At 40.3% G+C, this 25,759-nt stretch overlaps 1 protein-coding gene across 7 annotated transcripts in view; it reads right to left on the reverse strand.

Moving 5' to 3' along the window:
* Positions 1-1,058: 1,058 nt before the first annotated feature.
* Positions 1,059-25,759, reverse strand: part of NASP (nuclear autoantigenic sperm protein) — a 44,402-nt gene continuing 19,701 nt past the window's right edge. For 3 of the 7 annotated variants that reach the window (XM_058717568.1, XM_058717567.1, XM_058717569.1), the window contains 14 exons: positions 17,369-17,419; positions 15,715-15,825; positions 13,281-13,361; positions 12,000-12,109; positions 10,278-11,297; positions 4,994-5,073; positions 4,737-4,822; positions 4,543-4,616; positions 3,770-3,958; positions 3,484-3,650; positions 2,704-2,760; positions 2,539-2,616; positions 1,746-1,874; positions 1,059-1,247 (listed from right to left, as the gene is read on the reverse strand). In XM_058717568.1, the coding sequence (XP_058573551.1) occupies positions 1,167-1,247; positions 1,746-1,874; positions 2,539-2,616; positions 2,704-2,760; positions 3,484-3,650; positions 3,770-3,958; positions 4,543-4,616; positions 4,737-4,822; positions 4,994-5,073; positions 10,278-11,297; positions 12,000-12,109; positions 13,281-13,361; positions 15,715-15,825; positions 17,369-17,419 (2,314 nt within the window). In that variant the 3' untranslated portion in view covers positions 1,059-1,166. The remainder of the gene's footprint in view (positions 1,248-1,745; positions 1,875-2,538; positions 2,617-2,703; positions 2,761-3,483; positions 3,651-3,769; positions 3,959-4,542; positions 4,617-4,736; positions 4,823-4,993; positions 5,074-10,277; positions 11,298-11,999; positions 12,110-13,280; positions 13,362-15,714; positions 15,826-17,368; positions 17,420-25,759) is intronic. The other 4 variants (XM_058717571.1, XM_058717570.1, XM_058717573.1 and 1 more) reach the window with 4 other exon arrangements.

The following is a 25,759-nucleotide window of genomic DNA, read 5'->3' on the forward strand; positions in this document are numbered from 1 at the left end:
TAACTCCCTCTAGGTAATGTAGGGCAGGCACTGTTTAGAATTCAGATCCAAACAATGCCTGATGCATAACAAGTAATTAAACTAAGGGTCGGGTCAGAGGCAGCTCATATATGGAGGCTCTCCATTTACCTTGCATCCTGGGCATCTGTGAGGTCCTAATGGGATGGCTTTAGTACCAGTATCCTAAGCACCAGCACCCTTAGACTGGGCAGCCAGACTTTCAACCCCACCTTCCACATGGAAATGCTCTAGGCAGTCAAGGATCCCAGTGAAGATTTTTTTTTTTTTTTTTTTTTTTAACATTTAGTTGAGAGAGTAAGAGTGAGCAGAGGAGGGGCAGAGAAGGAGACACTGAATCTGAAAATCTTTAAACACAAGTCCAGACCAAGAGCTTTTTTAGCATCTTTATTTGAGAAGTCAAAACTGCAGATGGGGTAACAATTCGGATTCAAGTTGATAATTTCAGCCTTTCTGTACAGAAAACAAAACTCCATCAACCAGCCTCCCCACAGATTCTCCCAAGCACATCCAAAGGGTCCAGTCTGTCCCTCAGCCACTTTCAAACCAGAAAGCTCATTTCTCTGTAATTAGCACACCAGTTCTCAAGGTTTCCCCCACCACTCCCTCACAAGTTTTCTTGAGAGTTCTTTTTCCAGACAGGATTATTGGCCCCCAGTTGGAGACTAAGTGGATAAAAGTACCAAGGCCTGACTCAGAGGCGGTTATCAGCTCACAAAGTCCATCAAACAGAAGTATCAGCACCAAAGAGCAAGATCTTCACCAAGTCTTGTTTTTGTAGCCCCCATCCAGGGACAGCACCACTGAAGGTTTGCAACACAGCTGAGTGCAGTATTTAAAATGGAAAAAGCATAGCACCATTGGAAGACAAAAGGCCTATAACCATGCTTTATTTGATCACCTCCACAATAGGTAGGAATTTGGATGAGAACAGTACAGAAAGGGAGTGGGGGGTGCCTTTGGCCACTATACGAAACCTGGAGCGTTCCAAGGCACAGATTCAGCCAATGTTTAAGAAAAAAATCATCAAAGCCTCAACCTTTGCTTACAATCTTTATTGAAGTTATACAAAAAGAATCCCCCCAAAGTGAAAAAATACATTATATACAAAAACACTTTCCCTCAGGAGGAAGGCTCTGCGCCCTCTCTTAACATGCAGTGCTTTCAACTGTTGCTCCGGCCTCCACGGTCCCCTCCACTGCTGCCCGGCTTTCAGCCTGATTCTCAGCCTGGAAGACAAACAGGGAGCCTGGGCATAAATGACCCTACCTAGTTTAAGCCATTCTGTCTTATATAATTGAGTAGAGGCCTTAGAGAAAGTAAACAGGTCTCTTAAAACCCTGCTTTGCTCCCTACATGAATAACGGCAATGACCAGAAAATATAAGGCCATTTCCTAAATTTTCTAGAATAGGGCTGACCATGCCAATGTTTATAGGTTACCTGGAAAGGAGGAAGCAGAAGTAACCCAATGGTCTTGCCAATTAAATACCTTCTCATACATTCATTAGGATGGGACCTGGGGTATGTATATAGTTTCCATCTGTCAACAGGACATCCTACATTCCATAACCAAATCGTTTCCTGCACAGTGGATTAACTGAATGCAACCCTTATAAAAACAAACAGGCTCAAGGCGGGGAACATGCACTTAGGAGGACTAGTTTCCCCAGGCCCTGAGAACAAGGGGGAAATAAGGCAAGAGTCCAAGCCCTCTTAACTGCCCACCTCCTCCTCCATGTTTTCTGAAACTTCATTTCCACTGGAGACGGCATCCCCACTGCCTCCATTCACCTCCAGCTCTTGTTTGGCTTTCTTTGCATCATCTTTTCGGGGACTCTCTTCCTCTGGTTTCCTCTGAAGATATAATTGTGAGCTTCACAAATGTGCTGGATATTTTTAAAAGAACTGCAGAACTTTTTAACAGTCCCTTTACTCCTCTCCTCCCCTGCCACCCCATGGTTTTGCAGCACCAGGATCCACAGGTCTAAGGGTCTTCTCCCATGGCCACAGAGGCAGAAGCCAACCTGAGTTCAATACAATAAAGTGGTCTGCCAAAACATACCAATTCAGCCTCCCTAGTGGAAAGGTGGGGTAGGGTAAGGAGATCTAAACAATAACCAAATCACAATTTTGGGAGTCAGAAACAAAGGAATCAGTCTCCCACAAGAGGGAAAAAAAAAAAAAATATTGTAACTACAGGCAGAGTCAGGAGTATAAGTATCAGCAGGTCTGCTGCTGAATGACTACTGTCAAAACCTGCCTGCTTCCTAAGATGAGCCATGAGACCAAGTCTCCTCAGCAACTTTTCTGATTTGATACTCCTAGGCCAGAAGAGGCCTGGAAATTTTTGTTAGAAGACATATTCAAGTGAAAACTACGTTCACTCAAATCCTCACCAACTTTGCAAAATGAGTGTCTTATTGCATCAAATATTAGGGAATGCATTCCCCATGTATCATTTGAAGCAAAAAACAAACAAAAAGACTGGAAAGACAGAAATGACCACATGTACATTTACCTTCTTTCTGACAAGGTGGGAAATATCAGTCACACAGTTAGATGAGGAAGCACCATCTGTTGGCTTTCTACTGGCAACCTGGCAAAAAGGACTTTGTTAGCAACGTACAGCTACGTGAGGCCAACAGACCTGATGTTAAGTGACAAAAACCACCCGCATACTCACCATGGAGACTGAAGTGCCTCCTCCACTAGGAGTGAAACCTGAAGTAGAGCTCTCCACCTGTTTGGGAGGTGACAGACCCAAGTGGGGCCCAGGACAAAACCCACCAGGTCACCCACAGTCCTACAACGGTACTGACCATCTTAATCAGAAACAACTGATTCTGATTAAGACCTCAAATACTAGTGGGCTTCCTTATAGAAGCAATATCGTCCACCCACCTCTACCTACACCTGCCATCCCCAAACTGGAAGCTTAGGCAGTGTAGATGTTAAATTAACCCCTCTGTATCATGTCATCACCAGGAGGATAGGACACTCCCTGACATTCCAGCAGCCGAAAGCAGAGCCAGGAAATGTGGGGCTAAAAGCCATCAATACCTTGCTAATCTAAATAGGAGTTCTCAAAGATGGAAGTAATAGCTAATATTAAGCGAACACTATTTGTATTGTCATAAGTATTTTAACCTACAGGTATTATTATCCCCATCTTACAGATGAGTCAACTAAGGCAAAGAAATGTTAAGTAACATGCCTGTGGCCACACACAGTAAGCAGCAGATACAGAGCTCAAACCCAGTATGGCTCCAGAGTGTCTTCTCTTAAGCATTATACTATCTTAAGCATATCTGATAGGAATAATTAGATAAATTCTCACATTCCTTCAAACAACCAGCTCCCTAGAAACCAAGTCATGGTTCCTAGACAAATGGAACACTAATACCATGATGACTTCCAACAATATCATACTATTACCAAAACTTTAAAAGGAAACCAAACCAACCAGAGTTGCTTTCAGAGCCAATTCAGCTACATTCCCACTACGCTGGGACTCCTTCGCATCTTCTATCTTCTCTCTAATTTCAGGTAGCAGTTCCTTCAGCTCCTCAATTTCTTTTTCATATTCAGAAGATGATCCATCAGCCTCCTTCATCTGCTCACTTAGTACAGCTACAAAAAACAGGCTAAAGTGATCACTAATAGTTAACCACAAGGGGATCCATTTTTTAAAAATCTTGTCAATTACTGGATCCACCAAGCTTAGCATCAAATAGCTGATGTTCACTCACCCATTCTCTTCTCAATTACTTCAATGGATTTGCTGAACTGTGCCACTGCCTCATCATACTGAGAGTTGTACCCATAGGCCAAGCCCAGCTGGTAGTGGGTCTCTGCAAGGAGACGGTCATGGGCTTCCAGGTACTGTTCTTGAAGGTTTAGGCAGGCCTGGAACTCCTCCACAGCTTGGACATAATTCTCTAATAAAGAGAAAAAGAAAAGCAAGCAAATGGATAGCATTTAATATTTCTAAATTTTAATTTATTTATTTTAACATTTTATTTATTTTCGAGACAGAGAGAGACAGCACGAACGGGGGAGGGGCAGAGAGAGAGGGAGACACAGAATTGGAAGAAGGCTCCAGGCTCTGAGCCATCACCCCAGAGACCGACGCGGGGCTCGAACTCATGGACCGCGAGATCATGACCTGAGCCGAAGTCGGATGCCCAACCGACTGAGCCACCCACGCGCCCCAATATTTCTAAATTCTAGACTATCCTACAGGAATGCTCTATTTTACATTTCATTTTCTTTGTAGCATCCCTAGGATCCTTGACTGTAAACAATATCAAAATAACAAAAAACAAAACAAAAAAAACTACTGAAAGACTTCAGTTAGGGGAGATTATTCACACAGCTCTAGGAGCTATAGGAACCCAAACTGACTGTCCTTTAAAGCCAACTGCCCACAACTTATGATCAATCAAGCTGAATTTTAAGGAATTAGAGGAAGAATGGGGGCGGGGGGCCATTAAAGGAGAGAGTAAAATGAAAAATGTATTACCAGATTCAACACTAACTTCTCCAAGTTTAAGATGTGCCTGTGCAGCATAAAGCTGAGCTTCTTTTGTTTCTTGCCTAAAAGAAGGAAAAGATGATCAGAAACCTTAACAGCATTTGCACAAGCCTAACTGGTATTCTATTTTCATTTCAACCTCCGAACTCCCAACCTGAGCCTAGACACAACAAAAGTTTTACCTTTTAAAAATAATCTTTGCTAAATCCAGCATATCCCAGGCAAGCTCTAGATTCCCAATCTCTTCCTCTTCACTTTCTTGAAGAGACTAAAAAGTATATCCAAATCATTGGTATTAGGCAGCAGTACAAGACAGGCATCTTTAGATTACAAATCTAAATGTATAACTAAGAAAAAGCTATGATAATAATCAGGCATACCTAGTAAGCTACAGTCCTACAAAAAGAAAGCAGAAATTGATACTGAACAAATAATTTACCTTGTTTTCAAGAATGGATTCATTTGGTGTTTCTTCAGCCTTGTCATTTTCTTTATCCTCCTCTTCTGAGCCCTCAGTTTCTGCAAGCAAAAATTACTCAGTATTGAGAATACTAAGGATATCTTTTAACTAGTCAGAAGTTCCAATAAATGTCGGTTGAATAACCTATATTCTGAGGTAGAACAGGCCAGATGCTAAGTCAGTTAATATTTGAACTGGATAGAAATATAAAGCCAGTGATTACAGTCTAATTCATGTGTAATCTAGATTTAGATTGTATAATTTTATAGCGTCTATGGTTTATACCTTCAGTGATCAGAAGGCTGAATGTTTCTCTTCTAAAAATCATTCCTGATCTCTCAGATCAAGACATATTAGCTATTGTAGCCTTTTGTTTACTAGAAGTTCCCATCTACTCAGCCAGAAGCAAATGGAGACCTCAGCCAGTGTTCCTGGGGTCTTTAGGCCACTTGTTAGAGAATACTAACAAGCTGACAAAGTATGAAAAGTTAAATTACCCCAGTCCATTCAAATCAAGAATGCTCAAGAGACTAGCTTTCCCACAACAGAGCTGTAGAGAGAAAAGCATAGTCCTTACCAACTCTCACCAATGAGCATGCCACAGACTCCAGCCAGCTCTAGCACATACAGAAATGAGTGAGCACTACCACAACCAATTATTCTACTCCAGTATAATGATAAAATTTGCAGCCATATTGACACTGTATTTACCATACTGGCATACACTCACAATTCAAATGCCTAGTAGAAGGACAGGCTGCTAATAAATAGCTCTATTCACCACATGAAGCTCAGAATATCAAGCGATTAAAAATGGGCTTATAGGGGCGCCTGGGTGGCTCAGTCGGTTAAGTGTCCGACCTGGGCTCAGGTCATGATCTCGCGGTTTTTGAGTTCAAGTCCCGCGTCAGGCTCTGTGCTGACAGCTCAGAGCCTGGAGCCTGCTTTAGATTCTGTGTCTCCCTCTCCCTCTGTCCCTCCCCTGCTCACGCTCTAACTCTGTCTTTCAATAATAAATAAACGTTGAAAAAAAAATTTTTTTTAAATGGGCTTATGGGGGCACAAACAGTTCACAAACTGGGTATAATGTGCCTACCTCTGCCATCTTTCATTAAGCATTTTTAACACAAGCAAAATATTGTCTCTTAACAAGCTATTATGGGAACATGAATATGGCAATTAGGCCTTAGACAGGAAGTCAGGCTAAAGGACTTTTATCTGTCTAGCAATTCTGGTTCAGGATGGGAACAGGCAAAGAAAATTCCTAAACATTATAAATTAGTAGGACAATCTAACAAAGTCCTTTAAGAAGGGCACCTGGCCGGCACAGTCAATGGAATGTGTAACTCTTGATCTCAAGATTTTAAGTTCTAGCACCACACTGGGTGTAGAGATTACTTAAATAAATAAAATTAAAATTAAATTAAAAAAAGAAATCCTCTAAGAATCAATTACAAGTTACAAGCTAATTAACCTCTTTGGTAAACTTTTATCAAATGAGTCACTTTTCCCGTTGACCATGTGATTTAGTGCTTCTGAAATAAATACCCACCATCACACACCATTATCTTTCCATGCCCAAATTTCCAAGATGTTTGTATACTTAGTACACTGTTAAGACTAGATGGTAATGAAGCCCGTTCTCCAGGAGAATATGCAAAATGGGTGAAGTAGATCGGTGAAACATTTTACCTTCACAATTTGTAGAAAAAATTAACAAAATGTGTATGGTTATTCTCTATTTTTAATTATCTGGTATCTGTTCCTACTCATACCAGAATGCTAGGTGACATCTAATTTGGCATAAAGTCTTACTGAGTTTTACATCAAATTTTTAAACTAAAACTCTTATGATAATGTGAGAAAATATTGGTTTTCCTGCAGAAATTTGTACTACCTTCATGGGATGGTAGAGAAGCAGCTAGGTTAATGAGAAAGCCATTACTTTAAAGTAATACTTTCCAATCTGGTAACCTGTACTCAAGTATTAATAGGAATTGCCCTGATGTCCTCAGTAAAGTGATCTGTTAAAATATTTTCCAAACTTCTTTGAAAGTGGAATCTTCTTTGTAGTTTGCCTATTATCATCCTTTGGAGAAAGGGAAACAGTTTTATACCATTTCTCTAATTTGTTGCCTGTTCAAAAGTTAAGGGCACAGAATGGTGCAAAGAAGAAAATTCCTCTTAAAGACAAAGTAAAGGCAATCTGCTGGTTCTTTGGTTATTCTAGCACTCCCACAGGACTAAGTCAGGTAAACACTACAGACTGACCAGTAGTCTGAGCATGGCCAAGCTCTGTGCCTACAATTTAAAAACTTTGTTTACTTATCAATCCTATCTAGTGTGACAATCAGAAAAGAACAGATCAGTTATCTTTATTAGGGATAAATGCCATTTTAAGAGAGGTGGTAAAAAATGGGATTTTAAGAGAAAACCTCTGGGATACCTGGCTGGCTCAGTTGGTAGTATATGTGACACTCTTGATTTTGGGGTTATGAGTTTGAGCCCCCTGTTAAGTGTAGAGATTACTTAAAAATCTTAAGGGGCACCTAGTTGGCTCTGTCAGTTAAGCTTCCAACTTGGGCTTAGGTCATGATCTTACAGTTCAGGAGTTTAAGCCCCATGTCGGGCTCTGTGCTGATAGTTCAGAGCCTTGAGCCTGCTTCAGATTCTGTGTTTCCCTCTCTCTCTGCTCCTCCCCGACTCATGCTCTGTCTCGGTCTCTCAAAAATAAACCTTAAAAAAATTTTTTTTTTTTTTTTTTTTTTTTTAAAATAAAATCTTAAGGGGTGACTGGTTAGCTCAGTCAGTTAAACTGCCAACTCTTGATTTCAGCTCAGGTTATGCCCTGGCAGTTAATGAGATTGAGTCCCACTTTGGGGTCTGTGCTAACAGCACGGAGCCTGCTTAGGATTCTCTCTTTCCCTCTCTCTCTGCCCCCCCACCCCCTGCCCCATACTTGTGTGCACTGTCTCAAAATAAACAAACATTAAAAATTTAAAAAAATAAAAAATCAAAATTCTTAAAAGATAAAGAGAGAGAAAAAAAAAAAAACACTTATAAGATTTCTGCAAAGGGACACCTGGGTGGTATAGTTAGGCATCTGACGGGCTCAGGTCATGATCTCATGGTTCGTGGGTTCAAGCCCTGCATCAGGCTCTGGGCTGACAGTGTGGAGGTCTGCTTGGGATTCTCTCTCTCTGTTCCTTCCCCACTTGCTCACACACTCTCTCAAAATAAAAAAAAATAAAAAAAAATAAAAAAAAAAATTCTGCAGGCTAGTGTTGCCACATAAAGAGAAATAGAGCACAGAGAGTTGAGGGCTTGGGCCCTAGAGCCAGAAGGTTTGGGTACCTCAGCCCTCCACTTATTGGCTATATGACTAAGGCAAATTGCTTAACCTCTTTCTGCCATTTCTTCATTTGCTTTTAATTTTTTTTTTTTTTTTTTGAGACAGAGATCATGAGTGGCGAAGGGTATCCCAAGCAGGCTCCACACTGTTAGCATAGAGCCCTACTCAGGACTCGAACCAACCGAGATCATGACCTGAGCCAAAACCAACAGTGGGACGCCTAAATGACTGAGCCATCCAGGTGCCCCTGCCATTTCTTCTTTTGTAAAATATGGAAAACTACCTTCTTTAGAAGTAGAGTGGTAGCTGGGATAAGACTAAAAACTGCAACTGATGACTCCTAGGACTTTTATAAGTGTTTTGAAAAGAGTGACCAGAAAGTTTTTGATAGGAGATGGATTAAAGGAGATAAAACTACCTTCCTCACTGTGAGGTAAGCTTGGGGACAGCAATACATTCATGTCAGATCTAGAGTTGGATTCTAGTACTATGACTTAGTATTTGACCCTAAACATGTAACGTAATCCCTAAGCCTCAATTTCCTCATGGCTGTAAGTGGAGTAATACTACCTACTACATAGTATAATCTTGGAATAAAAAATAATGTATGTGAGAAAGCTTTAACAATGTCACTTGTGATCCCACAGAATAGTTTTTGAACTGGAGAAATAGGACATCTCTACTGTAGCTTATTATTCAAAGTCCAACTTAAAAGAGCCAGCAGAACTTCTTACTGTCTTTGCTCACTATCATTAAAGATCAAGACATGGTAGTTTCTTAAAAATTGAGGTAATTCAGTTCTGTGCTTTTTCCATAAAGAACTCCTAAAACCCAATAAGCAGCCCAATGGTACTACCACTTAGCCAATTCATTTCTGGTTACCATGCCTGTGCTGGCTGGAGTGCAGCGACCTGCACATAGGTAGAATGTATTTTACCAGGATGAGCTGCAAGTACTGATTGTTTTTGAAAATCTAAAAGTAAAGAGAACTCTTGAAGTAGTCTGGCAATTATATGAAGTAGTAACTATTAACTAGAATATACCTGTGGTTATTAATACCAACGTTAGATGAACCTTACAGACAGTAGAATCCTCAAATGATAGTACAACTCAAGTCAGACGTGCCAGTTATCTAATTACTAATTAGAGGCTTATACATCTTGATGGAATTGAATCAAAATTAGACCAATACTATACAAAGCATCCAGACACTTTATAACGTTCTAAGTAACAAAAACTTCAGTTTAGCAGCCAAAGCAAGCATGAAATGAGGGGGAAAGCAGCAAGAGAGCTAACAGTTAAGTTTTTCATTATCTTTTGGAGGGGCTAATTTAAAACTAATGTGAATAAGCCTCTAAGTACTTCCTGAAGACTAAAAGTAAAAGTCACCAGAATTCTTTCACTGTGGTTAACTGCCTTCATTTAAATGGCATGCCTGCTTAAGTGTACCAATTCACTGGATTCTACTGTTCTAATCCTGCTTCCTAAAGCAGAGAATAGGAACCATGTGAACAGTAAATTTAAAAATCCAGAGGCATGCAAGTGAACATCCATTCAGCATTCTCTGCCAGCCTAGCCCACTATTTCCCTACCTACTCCACCACCCTCCATCCACCTTTATTGGCTAGTACAATACAAATTACTGATAGCTAGCCAAGTCTCAGAAATCACAGAGAAGGCCTATTTTGCAGTTAGTAAAAGCGTTAGTTTATAAGCCAGCTAAAGACTTGCTTTTGATTTAACTTGCTAAACTTATCACAATCTTCTTAAACTACCCCCATTTTCATTTAGCCCTTTCCTAATCCAAAGGCAGACGGAAAATCCTGAATGGAAGGCTGACTTTTACCCATGATTAGTGAGTCAAATCCAGAATGTACTCCACCCACTGCAGCTCTTGCATATCCCGGTTACCTTCACCCTCTTTCATCTGTTCTTCTCTCTCTTGTGTTTCTTCATTAGCAGCTATCTTAACTTTGTCTTCAGGGCATTTCTCAGTAGCCCCCTGGGCTACCTTGGTCTCAACCCCATCTCCAGCTGCCTCAGACTCTTCTGGGGACAGCTTAGTCTCCTCCTGGCTAGGAACCAACTCTGCCCTGACCTTCTCCTCTAGTCCTGAGCCATCTTTTGTTTCTGTCAGTCCTTCTGCATTAGTCTGTTGTTCAACAGGAGTCTGATCTCCTGCAGCTGACAGTCCATTGACTGCACCATCCTTAGGGAGAACTGTGATCTCCTGCCCAGGCTTCTCAGAGACTTCTGACCCAGCTTTTACAGCTGAGGACTCTGCAGCCTCTACTGTCACCTCTGGTGACTCTTCAGCAGGAGGCACTTCTTGCCCTACCAGCTGCTCAAGAACAGCCTTTCCTGACTCATTTTCAGAGGCAGCTACCTGCTCCTTTGGCTTATCCCCACCCACATCCACTGGCTTGACTGTTGAATCTATAGGCTCTGCTTCTGCCTCCACTGCAGTACCCTGCTTTTCAAGAATCATATCAGACTGCTCTTCTAAAGCTTCTTTTGGCTTCTCCTCTATGCTCACAATTACTTCTCCCTGCTTTTCTTGACCTCCTTTTTCTCTGCATTCTTCTTGGATGTCAGTTCTACAAACTGATTTTTCTTCCTCAGCATCTGGTGCTTCCTCCTCTGGTCTCTTCTCAGAAGTGACCTTGGCTTCATTCAGTCCTTCTGGTGCTGCTGTTTCTTTTGCTTCCTCAGTGGTTTCAGCTAACTGATCTGGAGTGGATTCAACTTTTTCCTGTAGTTCCTGTGCAGGCTCACTTATATCCATATCTTCTCTTCCACCCTTCTCCATTTCAGTCTCCTGCTCTTTATCAATTTCAGGCTTTACCAGAGACTGGTCTTCCGGTTTTTTTGCTTCTTCTTTTTCTCCCATGGCGTCATAAACCTGTTCTCTCAACTCTTCCCTTGCTTCCTCTACATGGTTAAAGAACATGAAGCATAAACATGTCTTCGAGTTTAGTGATAAAGGCATAAACGGAAACTAAAAATACATTCCCTTTAAACCCTCAAACAACCTGGCTTAAATTTTAGCGATGACCTAAAGCTTATCTACCCCCTTGAGAAAAGCAAAGGGAAAAAGTCCCAGATAGCAGAGCAACTTATTGCAAAAGAAACCCAAGCTCCTTAAATTAGATACTCTTTTACTTGAGCATTCTGATTATCAGTTAGGTAAGAGATGCCAAGCTTTATTCTCTCCTCTGAACATTATAAACCTCCAACTGACATGTAAAACTCTAGTAGCCAAACTCTACTTAGAATTTAACATTTAATTTTCTTAGCCACAAAAAGTGTAAAGACTCCAAAACCATGACTATTAAAATCACTGAGCTGCACAGACTTTTAAAATTTTTGCATCAGAAAAATATTTAAAGTTGTTGTATATTTAAAAGTATCAATTTAACACATTTATTGGGGAAATTAAGTTTTCCTCTTACAAAAGCCAGCTGTCAGTTTCAGTAACTGGCTACCTCCACTGTAGTCTCCACTAGATGCAGGTTATTTACCCCCTAGCAACTTAGGGAGAGACCATCCAGGATAGGGAGAGCCTTACTTCCATCATCTGTACACAAGAAATATACGTCGCATCTTCTGAATGTCACATGCAACTCCACATACCATCTATGTTATCATTATTTTCTACCAGAGATTCATCTTCTGTTTTTTCTCCTTCCTCCTCTTCCACATGCACACCTTCCAGGGCATTTCCCAACACACCATTCTCCATTCTAGGAGAATAAAAGGAGAAAGCACCAGAGGTATGATGGATAGAACTAACAGTTTTTCTAAGACAAAAATTACAGTCCTATATTATAAAAGCAACAGAAGAGCAATCAAGTGCAGGGAATATAAACTAAGTTTTCAGAGACGAAAAGCAACAATCAAAACTAATATAAATTAAGACTGTAAAAGTACTGAAAGAAAAAAGCATACCCTTCATCCAGCCACCTAAAAAATACTGATGACTCTTGTCAAAAGAACAAAATCAATATATTCCCTTTACGTTATAGCCATTGTACTTCCTAAACTTCGCATCCACCCGCATTTCTCTAGATGGCTTAAAAACATTCTGGCAAGGGGCGCCTGGGTGGCGCAGTCGGTTAAGCGACCGACTTCAGCCAGGTCACGATCTCGCGGTCCGTGAGTTCGAGCCCCGCGTCAGGCTCTGGGCTGATGGCTCAGAGCCTGGAGCCTGTTTCCGATTCTGTGTCTCCCTCTCTCTCTGCCCCTTCCCCGTTCATGCTCTGTCTCTCTCTGTCCCAAAAATAAATTTAAAAAAAAAAAAAAAAAAAAAAAAAACATTCTGGCAAGACTTTCATGACAAATCATGGGAATGATCTACAAATTAGAAAACTTACCAGATTAAACAGGGCACAAATTATTTGCTAGTTTGTGTACCCTCAACAGATTCTATTCTGGTTAATAAACTTCAGTGGAAAATACACCAGTTTCCAAGAGTTTAGACTACTTATGAGTTTTATTTACGAGAGATTCTCATATGCTAATGTTTTCAAATTGTCCTTCATTCAGTCCTTGTTAAGGATGATTGTTCTGGGCTGAGAGTGCTTTTAAGGATGACTGTTTTGGGATGAGAGTGTTTTTAAAAGTTCTCTCTATACTGGACTTCAATAAATTATTGACCATTCACTAATAGAAACATCTCTGCCTCTAAAGACCCCAAAAGTCAAAACCCATGCATAACTTTACTCTGCTTCAAGTGCCTTTGAAAACTTCCATCAATATGTCCTGTTCCTCCTAAACCCCCAGTTCACTTAGCTCATGTGAAATCACAAAGCTAGTAAACAATCCTGGCAAACAAAGAAACCTTAAGTTTTTAAAGAGACCATCATAATGTTACACAAAACACCCTACTTAAAAACTGTGGCTTAAAAGACATACCTTGCCAACTCCAGAAGTGATTTCCCATAGAAAAAGAAGGCTTCTCCACACTCATTAGCGGTCTCTCCATACTTCTTACCTCTACAAAGAGAAGAAACGTCTAAGACCTGAATTAACATCTAGTCTAAAACATTCATTTCTAGTTCTTTAAACTCTAAAATGACATTTCTTCAGTAACACATCTCTCTAGGAAACCAATATTCCCCTCCTCTTGCTTTCAAGTCAAGGTCAAAGGGTTATTGCCTGGTCTCTCTACATATACATTCCAATTAACATCAATTTGCTATGGTTAGAGTATATAATCTTAAGAGACAAACTACATTAATAGATATTTCTCCTGCTAGAAGATGGGTGTCAGCATAGGCCAGAATAGTTAAAGGACCTTTAGCTGGAACCTAAAAGACTAATAAAATATATGGAAAGACATCATGTTATAGAGGGTAAGACTCTCTGGAGTAAGACTGTCTGGGTTCAAATCACATCTCTAAACTTTAGCTGTATAACCTTAGACTCACAGTGCCTTAATGTAGAAATGTTAAGAACTGCTCAAAGATCTATTCTAAGAATTGAATTAATGTATACAAAAGTACGATGCTTAGACATTCAGACAGCACTATATGTAAGTTTTAGCTATTAAGATCTAGATAGGGTGGCTCAGATCGTTAAGCATCCAACTCTTGATTTCGGCACAGGTCATCATCTCCTCATTGTGGAATGAAGCCCCATGTTGGGCTCCATGCTGATCCTGGACCCTGCTTGGAATTCTGTCTCTCCCTCTCTCTTTGCCCCTCCCCCCATTCTCAAAGTGAATAAACAAACATTAAAAAAAGCAAAAAAAAAAAAAAAAAAAAAAAAAGGAATTAGACACTATATTAATGCAGACATCTAGGAATAAGATTCTGCTCTATTGGGAGAAGTAGTGGGGTTGAGACACGAATGGACTGATACGACCCTTACTGAATAAGAAGGAATGAAAAAGCCAGAGGCTTTTAATCACTGTGAGCCTGAAACCCAGTTTTATTATAAGCATTTCTATTATAAGGATTTCTTCAACTCAACTCCATATAACTACTCAACTCATCAGGGAACATGACTAACTTCAACTGCTACTGGTAACAGGATGTTACCTATATTGAGAAACTAGCTCAAACCAGGTCATAGGCTGAAAGGCTATTGCTTGAAGATTCAACTTAAATTTCTTCTCTTCCAGTTAAACGGATACATTAAACTCTTTGGTTAAAATAAATCACTTTTGAGGCACTAAATAAAGCTAATCTGCTTCCTCATGATGTAGATATATATGGCCACCTAGTGGTAGCTGCCAACTTCCAAATAGTTGCAACAGAGAGTAAAGGTGCTAACGATATGAAAAATTCTGCACTTATATCAGCATTAGTGGTAGGGTGGCCGTTATGGCTTACCTGGGACTTTTTTTTTTTTTTTTTTTTAAAGAGAGAAAAGAAAGCACTTGAGCAGGTGAGGGGGGGTGGGGAGGGAGGGAGGGAATCTTAAGCAGGCTCCATGCTCCGAGCCTGACGGGGGGGGCGGGGGGGCTCGATCCCACCCTGGGATCATGACCTGATCTAAAATCACAAGTTGGTTGCTCAACTGAATTACCCACCCAGGAGCCCCTACGGCTTGCTTGGACTTTGAGGAGTTTCCCCAGACACAGAACTTCCAATGTTAAATTAGAAAATTCCCAGAACAGGGGCGCCTGGGTGGCTCAGCTGGTTGGTCATCCAACTTCAGCTCATGATCTTGCGGCTTGTGGGCTCGAGCCCCGCATCAGGCTCTGTGCTGACAGCTCAGAGCCTGGAGCCTGCTTCGGATTCTGTGTATCTCTCTAGCTCTGCCCCTCCCCCACTCATGTTCAGGCACGTGCGCACTCTCTCCCTCTCTCAAGAATAAATAAAACATTAAAAAATAAAAAATTTAGAAAAGTCCCAGAACAAAGCAGGACAGGTTGGCCACCCTAATCAGTGGTGGTTGGAAAAACAAATTACCTTACTCAGGAAAAGCAAAGACCAAAATTGCTCAGTGATATGTAAGTCTCATCATTAGTTACAGGAATAAACTTGTACATGAAAAATATCCAATCTTTTAAAATTCTTTCCCCCACAAGACAACCATATATATATATACATATATATACATATGTACATATATACATATGTATATATATATATATATATATATACATATGTATATATATGTATTTATATGTATTTGAGCAGAGAGAGAGGGAGAGGGAATCCTAAGCATGCTCCCCACTGACAGTGCAGAGCTCAATACAGGTTCAAACCCCAAAACCATGAAATCATGACCTGAGCCAAAATCAAGAGTCAGACGCTTAACCGACTCAGCCATCCAGGCACCAGAAGACAACCTTTTAACGAACAAAATATAGCACATCATATCAAAACACAGTACTTACAAAAGACTAGCTGCTTCCTGGAATGCATTGACAGCTGCTGGAATATCCCCCATCACCAGATGTTTCTGTCCTAAACCCAACAGTTTCTTAGCTTCATTATCCACATCCAAACTGCAAGAAAAAAGTTTTTCAAGTGTCAAATACTGTTTAAAACCCACATTTTTTGGAATACCTGCTATGTATTTTTTTAATTTACTTTAGAGAGAGTGCAAGCAGGGAAGAAAGGCATAGGGAAAGAGAGAGAATCTTAAGCAGGATTCTTCACACACAGCATGGAGCCAGCATGGAGCTGGATCCCACGACCCTGGGATCATGACCTGAGACAAAATCAAGAGTCAGACAATCCACTGACTCATCCAGTGCCCTGAATACCTGCTACATTTAAACCATTACACTTTAACCTCTTTAAACCTCTGACCACTGTGGCAAGGCCTAGCTAACTCACATTTATTTATCACTATAATATCAAAAGAAATCCTGGGACGCCTGGGTGGCTCAGTCAACTAAGCATTTAACTTCAGCTCAGGTCATGATCTCACGGTTCAAGAGTTCAAGCCCCACATGGGGCTCTCTGCTAGCAGCACAGAGCCCGGTTGGGATCCTGTCTCCCTCTCTCTCTGACCCTCTCCTGCTTGCTCTCTCTAAAAAATAAACACTAAAAAAATAAATAAATAAATAAACGTCCAGCTTCTGTTCAAGTCATGACCTCACAGCTCATGAGTATTCAAAGATAGGTTAACATTTGCCAGGCATGTAATGAATAAGGAGAACTAAGTAACTTAAAATTTAATATTTTAATGTGAAAAACCAGAAGACATCACTGTCAGGAGGATGCCATACGTTATATATTTTTTAAATTTTTAATGTTTATTTATTTTGAAAGAGATAGAGACAAGAGCGTGAGCAGGGGAGGGGCAGAGAGAAGGAGACACAGAATCCGAAGCAGGCTCCAGGATCTGAGCTGTCAGCACAGAGCCCGATGTGGGGCTTGAACCCATGAACTATGAGATCATGACCTAAGCCAAAGTCGGACACAAGTGACTGAGCCACCCAGGTGGCCCAAGACTATACTTTAAATTACACACAAGTTAGGGGCTTCTCTGGGTGGCTATGACCTCATGGCTCATGAGCTTCAGCCCTGTGTCGGGCTCTGTGCTGACAGCTCAGAGCCTGGAGCCTACTTCAGATTCTGTGTCTCCCTCTCTCTCTCTCTCTGCCCCTCCCCTGCTTGTGCTCTGTCTCTCTCTCTCTCTCTCTCTCTCTCTCTCTCTCTCTCTCTCTCTCTTTCTCTCTCTCTCTCACTCAAGGGTGAATAAACATTTTAAAAAATAATAATTTAAAAAAATAATAATAGTGATACTGTGGTGCCTGGGTGGCTCAGTTGGTTAAGCATCCAACTTCGGCTCAGGTCATGATCTTATGGCTTGTGGCTTCAAGCCCCACATCCAGCTCTGTCTTGACAGCTCAGAGCCTGGAACCTGCTTCGGATTCTGTCTCCTTCTCTCTCTGCCCCTCCCCCACTCATGCTCTGTTTCTCAAAAAATAAACATTAAAAAAATTTTTTTAATAAATAATGACACTGCCCTCAAGTTATATAGTTCTTACGTTTATGTTCCAGAGATAAAATCTAACTGTACTCTGTAAACAATCTTACCTATCCACTTTATCTGCAGAGGTAGAGGGAGCAGGAGCATCTTCTTCAATCCTGTAATGAAACATTAAGAGGAAACAAAAATGAGGTTATTTTAAGCCTGGAAATTACATAAATTAAGAAAAATATAAAGCCATAAAAAGAGGGTGCCTGGGTGGCTCAGTTGGTTAAGCATCCGGTTCTTGACTTCAGCTCAGGTCATAGCTTATAGTTCATGGGTTCAACCCCATGTTGGGCCTTATGCTGGCAGTGTGGGGCCTGCTTGGGATTCTCTATGCCCCTCCCCCACTCTCACACTCTGGCTGTCTCTCAAAATAAATTTTAAAAAATGTTTTTAAAAAGCCTTAAGAAGAACCACCATTTATTAAATGCCTGATAGGATATTAAGATCTTAAAACCAATATTTACTTCTATTCAATCTTCACTCATTCAAATATCTGTTAAATACGTATTTGCTAGTCATGAGATATACTACAGTGATGGTCACATCCTAGCTTTAAGTTTATGATTAGGTGGATGAAAGTGAAGTATTTATTATAATGCAACATACGCATTACTGAAAAATCTCACATTCTGCTTAACTTCTCACTAAAAATAAGTTTTCTGTTCTTTAAAAAACAAAGAAGCAAAGTTTTCAAGAACATTCATTTTTTGAAAAGTTTTAGTAAGTATCTTTAAAACATTTCATAGTTGTGGGGCACCTGGCTGGCTCAGTCAGTTGGGAATCCGACTGGTTCAAGTCATGATCTCATGGTTCCTGAGTTCAAGCCCTGCATCAGGCTCTGTGCGGACAGCTCAGAGCCTGGAGCCTGCTTCAGATTCTGTGTCTCCCTCTCTCTCTGCCCCTTCCCCACTTGCTCGCGCTTGCCCTCTCAAAAAGAAACAGCACGCGCTTGCTCTCAAAACGAAACATTAAAAACTTTTTTTAATTAAAAAAAAAAAAAACATTTCATAGTGGCGTTTACTGAAAAGGTCTAGAAATAATGACCAACTCAGTAGCAATGAGTACCCCACCCCTAGCACCCAGACTATATGCCTAAAATCCCATTTCTCACTAAAAGGAACCAAGATTCCACTGAGAAGTTAACAGATTCTAAGCTGGGACAGGGAAAATACAAAGGTGACTTTGGCTTTCATGCCAGAAAGCAACAAAGCTATTTCTAATAACGACTTAGGAGTTCTATATACTTATGGTCATGCCAAAAGGAATTATAAAGCAAATATGGGGAATCCAGGGAAAAGCAGATGAATAGTTCTTTGTGCCATTTTTGCAACTTTTCTATAAATTTGACATGTTTCATAATAATTTACAAAAATATTACAAAAGCAGATTCAAGAGCCAGCCTGGATAAAATTCCACTGGTGAAAAGAAGAGTCAGTTTGAGCAACAAAAAAATAACAGCTACAATGGATTGAAAACTTCGAATATGTTTAAATTGATGCACTCTCAATGACAGAAACAAAAACAAAGAACTCATTATCTTTGAATAATAGGAAACCACTGCATTATTCTGAAAATTAGTAAATAAAGTGAGAGAAAAAGCTACAATACAATTGTATTTGCATTTTCTTTACAATAGTTGTATTTAGACATATGGTTGATTTAAGTTACTACTTAGGAATCCTGTAGATTATTTGGTATTAACTTAAATTCTTGCCATTTTAACCTGCTCTACTATCAGTTTTCATATATATCCCAAAAGTAATATCCAGAGAAGGGTATCATTTATATCATTTATAAATGTGCCCCCAAAGCACACCAGATCTCAAATGAGACCCAAGAATGCTGTTAACTGGTGAAATGGAGAAAAGGAAAAGAAAGAACACACAGAAAGAGGCAACCTGACTACCAGGTACTTTATACTACCAAGTATTACTCAGAAGCAATAAATTAGAATTGGGAGTACATACCACAAGAAAGCTAGAAATATGATAATAAGTAGAAGCTTAAAAGATACAGGCACCTGGGTAGCTCAGTCGGTTTAAGTGTTTGACTCTTGATTTCGGCTCAGGTCATGATCTCATGATTTGGGAGTTCGAGCCCTGCATCTGCACTGACAGTGCAGAGCCTGCCTGGGATGCTCGTGCGGGCACTCTCTCTTCCCTCCTTCCATCTCTGTTTCTGCGCCCCCTCCCCCCAATAATCTCGCTCTTAAAATAAATTAAAAAAAATTTTTTTAAAGGAAGCTATAGGGGCGCCTGGGTGGCTCAATCAGTTAAGTCTCTGACTTTTGGTTCTGGTCATGATCTCATAGTTCGTGGGTTCAAGCATCAGGGTCTGTGATGATAGCCCAGAGCCTGGAGCCTTCTTCAGATTCTGTTTCCCTCTCTGCTCCTCCCGTGCTCACACTCTGTTTCTCTCTCAAAAATAAAATAAACATTAAAAAGTTTTTTAAAAAAATAATGAAATAGGGGCGCCTGGGTGGCTCAGTCAGTTGAGCATCCAACTTCACCTCAGGTCATGATTTCACATTCACGGGTTCAAGCCCCACATAGGGCTCTGCTGACAGTTCAGAACCTGGAGCCTGCTTCGGATTCTGTCTCCCTCTCTCTTTGTCCCTCCTCTACTCACACTCTCTCTAAAATAAACATTAAAAAATTTTTTTAATAAAAAATAAAATAATAATAGTAATAATAATAATTAAAATAAAAATGAAGATATAGAAGATTAAAAGGGCTCTCCTGTTAGACAATTACTGACTCTCTCACACACATACACACAGAATGGAGTCCATTAGTTTTTCAAACTGGACTTTCTTCTTGTTTAGCTGTAACAAACTTGTAAAGAAATGAAATAACACAAGCAAAATGGACAAAACAAATGATCAATGAAAAAACAGCTTACTCAATTCAGTAAATATTTAAATTCAACAGACATTTTAATTTTAGTGCCTACTGTATGCATTGGAGACCATCTCCAACCAAACATTAAAACAGTAGAGGGGACACTTGTTTAGAAGGACAGAGAAAGGGAGAAGAGATTACATGACAGGTGGACACTAACTATATTGGAGTCAGAGTCCTAGAAAATGCTTAAATGCTTTGAAGATTAAAATAAAATAAAAAGTCAGTTACTTTCAGCAGAATCCAAAATCTTTGCTTCCAACTCCTAATCCTTTTGTGAATATATTAGTCAACAAGTTTGATGAAAAGCCCTGAGGAATGGGGAAAAACCGGGTTGAAAATAGAGAGACTTCAAAGCTAGAGCCATAGGGATGAGGCACAGTTTAAAAGGCAGTATTTAGCTGCAGGTAAGTAAGCAGACAGATAATCTGCCCAGAATCCTGGAATTAGGGCTTTGGATCCTTATCTACAAACACTTTCTGACCTAGCCAGTGATGTCTAACCCCTTAGTGAAGTTAGTCATTCTGGGCAGATTCCAACACATAGCTCCTCAAATTACCAGTGGTTGAAGGACCAGATTTTTTATTTCCAGTGTACAACAGATGGGTTTTTTGTTGTTAACAATCACTCCTTGCTGTATTTTTTTAAATTTATTTATTTCAGGGGCGCCTGGGTGGCTCGGTCGGTTAAGTCTGTGAGTTTGAGCCCCACATCGGGCTCTGTGCTGACCGCTCAGAGCCTGGAGCCTGTTTCAGATTCTGTGTCTCCCTCTCTCTCTGCCCCTCCCCTGTTCACGCTGTTTCTGTCTCAAAATTAAATAAACGTTAAAAAAAAATTTTTTAAATTTATTTTTAGTAATCTTTATACCCAATGTGGGGCTCAAACTCACAACCCCGAGATCAAGAGGCATATATATGCTCTTCCAACTGAGCCAGCCAGGCACCCCATCAAATGGATTTTTATAAAATAATGCTCACTCCAGGGGTACCTGGGTGGCTCAGGTGGTTAGGCATCCGACTCTTGATTTCCACTCAGGTCATAATCTTGCAGTTGTGAGATCAAACCTGCACTGAGCATGGCGCCTACTTGGGATTCTCTCTGCCTCTTGTTCTCTGCCCTCCCCCACTCACACTTTCTCAAAATAAATTTTAAAAAATTATGCTTACTCCAAATTTTTATACTTCTCTCTCTGTAGACCAGTAACAAACAGTTCACAACCACATTAGTCTATGGACCACACAATGTGGTAGTAACATTAAATGTCCAAACAGAGGGGCGCCTGGGTGGCGCAGTCGGTTAAGCGTCCGACTTCAACCAGGTCATGATCTCGCGGTCCGTGGGTTCGAGCCCCGCGTCAGGCTCTGGGCTGATGGCTCGGAGCCTGGAGCCTGTTTCCGATTCTGTGTCTCCCTCTCTCTCTGCCCCTCCCCCGTTCATGCTCTGTCTCTCTCTGTCCCAAAAATAAATAAAAAACGTTGAAAAAAAAAAAATTAAGAAAAAAAAAAAATGTCCAAACAGAGTATGAGCACTAAAAACAAACACATGAATGCTACATATACATGCTACAAACATTGAGGTACTCCGGTGGCAACAAAAATACACAAAATGTTTTATATCCCACACAAATGAGGGGTAAGTTGCAATACTATTTAACTTTCACTGTTAGCCATGATGGAAGTTAACAGGTACCAGATTCACCCTCCCACCTCAAACAACTAAAAAAAATGGCCAAGTACATGAAACATCAGTTTTCAACACTGAACAGTAGTGGCACAGGACAGTGATCTGAGAGAAGGGAAACAAATGAGATGAGTCCTACAAGTGTCCCCAACTTACTGCCTACAGAATTTTGTTCACAGCATAGAGGAGCAACCCAAAAGGAGTATTGTCTCACAGAATTTGGAGAGGCCTTGGTGGCTAGAATTTACAGGACAGAATGAAGAGATAGCAAGCTCAGATATCTGCAGAACATTCCCTCCAGCCTTTGGCTAACTGCTAATCAGCTTCTGCTTGAGAAAACTGAGGCCTATATAAGAATTACTTACAAATGAGTAGATGAAACAATCTTCAGATATCACATAGGGTCTAGAATAACTCATGTTCCCAATAGCCAAGGTAGAAAGACCTATACAACACAGGGCAACTACTGCTTTAGTAATGGAGTTAAATTAACACTGGAGACCTGTTCCAGGCCTGCCTAACAAAACATAAAGGCAATCCTCAATAGGACCAAACTGTTTCCAAGTAACTGCCTCCCAGAGTCAAAACAAACAACATACATACAGGGGCACCTGGGTGGTTCAGTTGGTTGAGCGTCTGACTTGATTTTGGCTCAGGTCATGATCCCAGGGTTGTGGGATCAAGCCCTGCATGTGGCTCCTGCTTAAGATTCTCTCTCCCCCACTCTCATCCCTCTCCCCCACTCATGTTCATCAAAACAAAACACACACAAAAAACAAAAACCCAGCACTGCAACAAACCTCACAATGTCTGGTAAGTTACATGAGTAAAAAATTATCAGGCAAACAAAGAAGCAAGGAATTAAAATCCATAATGAAGAAAGGATATTTAATAGAAACAGACCCAAAAAGGACACAGATGACAGAACTAGACAAGAACATTAAGACAGTTATTTAAAATGTATTTCACATGCTCTGGGGCATTTGGGTGGCTCAGTCGGTTGAGTGTCCAACTTCAGCTAAGGTCATGATCTATCTCATGGTTTGTTGAGGTTGAAGTCCCACATAGGGCTCTCTGCCATCAGCGCAGAGCCTGCTTCAGATCCTCTGTCCCCCTCCTGTTGCCCTTACCCCCGAGCATCTCTCAAAAATAAATAGAGAAATTTAAGAAAATGTATTCCACATACTCAAGAATGTAAAAGCAAAGCATAAGCAGGAGAGAAATAGAAGATACTTTAAAAAACAAAGAGAAAGACTCAAGTCAAAACTTCTGGAGACAAAAATACACTTAATAGGATTAACATCAATCAGACTGTGAAGAAGAACATTATCAGGAATTAAAGATACTTGGGGCGCCTGGCTCGCTCAGTCGGAAGCGCATGTGACTCTTGAGCTTGGGGTTTTGAGTTTGAGACCCACATTGAGTAGAGAGATTACTTAAATAAATAAACTTAAAAAAAATTTTCAAAAAAAGCAGTAGAAACTACCTAAATGAAAACACAAAGATTTAAAAAAACAAAAAGGACAGGGATGCCTGGGTGGCTCATTCGGTTAAGCATCTGACTTCTTGGTTTCTGCTCAGGTCATGATCTCACAGTTCATGAATTCGAGCCCTGCATGAGGCTCTCTGCTTTGGATCCCATCTCCCTCTCTCTGCCTCTCCACTGTTCTCTTTCTCTCTCAAGAATAACTAAACATTAAAAAAAAAAAAAAAAATAGACCTTTGTGAGTATGAAACACTAAGCATACAAACATACATGTTGACTGGCTGCCTGAAGGGATATGGATGGGAAAGGAAATATTTTTTTTTAATTTTTTTAACGTTTATTTATTTTTGAGACAGAGAGAGACAAAGCATGAACGGGGGAGGGTCAGAGAGAGGGAGACACAGAATCTGAAACAGGCTCCAGGCTCTGAGCTGTCAGCACAGAGCCCGACGCGGGGCTTGAACTCACTGACTCTGAGATCATGACCTGAGCCGAAGTCGGCCGCTTAACCTACTGAGCCACCCAGGCGCCCCGGGAAAGGAAATATTTAAAGGAATGGAGGAAAATACTTAAATGATGGCAAAACCAAAACAAACACAATAAAAACAATAAGCAGTAAGTTTACAAAATAAACAATGGCAGAAAACTTGCCAGTTTTGATGAAAAGTATAAATCTACAGATCCAAAAAACAAACCCCAAGCAAAAGAAATATGAAAAAACACACACTAAAGCATTTCATAAATTGCTAAAGGGACTTGTGGCTGGCTCAGTTGGTATGGCATGCAACTCTTAATCTCGGGGTTGTGAGTTCCAGACCCACGCTGGGTGTAGGAATTATTTAAAAATAAGTCTTTAGGGGCGCCTGGGTGGCTCAGTCCGTTAAGCGGCTGACTTCGGCTCAGGTCATGATCTCGCGGTCCGTGAGTTCGATCCCTGCATCGGGCTCTGTGCTGACAGCTCAGAGCCTGGAGCCTGTTTCAGATTCTGTGTCTCCCTCTCTCTGACCCTCCCCCGTTCACGCTTTGTCTCTTTCTGTCTCAAAAATAAATAAACGTTAAAAAAAAATAAGTCTTTAAAAAAAAATTTTTTTAAACATTTATTCATTTTTGAGAGTGACAGAGACAGAGCATAAGCAGGGGATGGGCAGTGAGAGGGAGACATAGAATCCAAAGTAGGCTCCAGGCTCCAAGCTGTCAGCACAGGGCCGGACGCCGGGCTCAAACTCATGGACTGCGAAATCATGACCTGAGCTGAAGTCAAACGTTTAACCAACTGAGCCACCCAGGCACCCCAAAAATAAAAGTCTTTTTTAAAAGTTTCAGAAAACCAGTGACGGGGGGGAAAAAACATAAAAATCAGGCAAAAGGAAAAAAAAGAGATTTGTATAATCAGAGTAACAAATTTAAGAATGACAACTTGTTAGAAACAACGTAAGCCAAAACATAGTAGTCAGATCTCTAAAATGGGGGAGGGGGAGGGGTGGGCAAAACACACACAAAAAAATCAACCTATTTTGTAGCTAATGAAGTATCTTTCAAATACAAGAAATAAATCCTCTTCATGAAAAAAATACTAAAAGAAGTCTAGACAGAGAAAAAATAATACCGGGTAGAAATTTGGATCTACACACCCAAAAAAAGAAGTTTGTATATACATAAATAAAAAGCATTGACAACGGTAAATGAGGATTGTAAATATCTTTATTTACATTTATATAAATTTTTATATTTTATATATTTATATATTTTTTAAAAATATATAATAAATTATATATATTTATAAATATAAATAATATCTTTATTTTTTTAAACTTTTTTTTGAGAGAGAGACAGTGAGCAGGAGAGGGTGAGAGAGAGAGAAAGAGAGACACATGGAATCCAAAGCAGGCTCCAGGCTCTGAGCTGTCAGCTCTAACCAAAGGTGAAAAATCTACACACTGGAAACTATAGAAAGCTTATGAAAGAAATTGAAGACACACACACACAGGAAAAATATTCCATGCTCCTGGATTGGAAGAACAAATATTAGAACGTCATTACTACCCAAAACAATCTACACATTCAATACAATCCTTATCAAAGTAACACCAGCATTCTTCACAGAGCTACAACAAACAATCCTAAAATTTGCAGGGAACCAGAAAAGACCCCGAAGAGCCAAAGCAATCCTGAAAAAGAAAACTGAAACCGGAGTCGTCACAATCCCGGACTTCAAGATGTATTGTATTACAAAGCTGTAATCAAGACAGTATGGTACTGGCGCAAAAGCAGACATTCAGATCAATGGAACAGAATAAAGAACCCTGAAATGGACCCACAAACGTATGGCGCACTAATCTTTGACAAAGTAGGAAAGAATATCCATTGAAATAAGACACTCTCTT

The sequence above is a fragment of the Neofelis nebulosa genome, chromosome 2, assembly GCF_028018385.1.
Source record: "Neofelis nebulosa isolate mNeoNeb1 chromosome 2, mNeoNeb1.pri, whole genome shotgun sequence".
Taxonomy (NCBI): domain Eukaryota; kingdom Metazoa; phylum Chordata; class Mammalia; order Carnivora; family Felidae; genus Neofelis; species Neofelis nebulosa.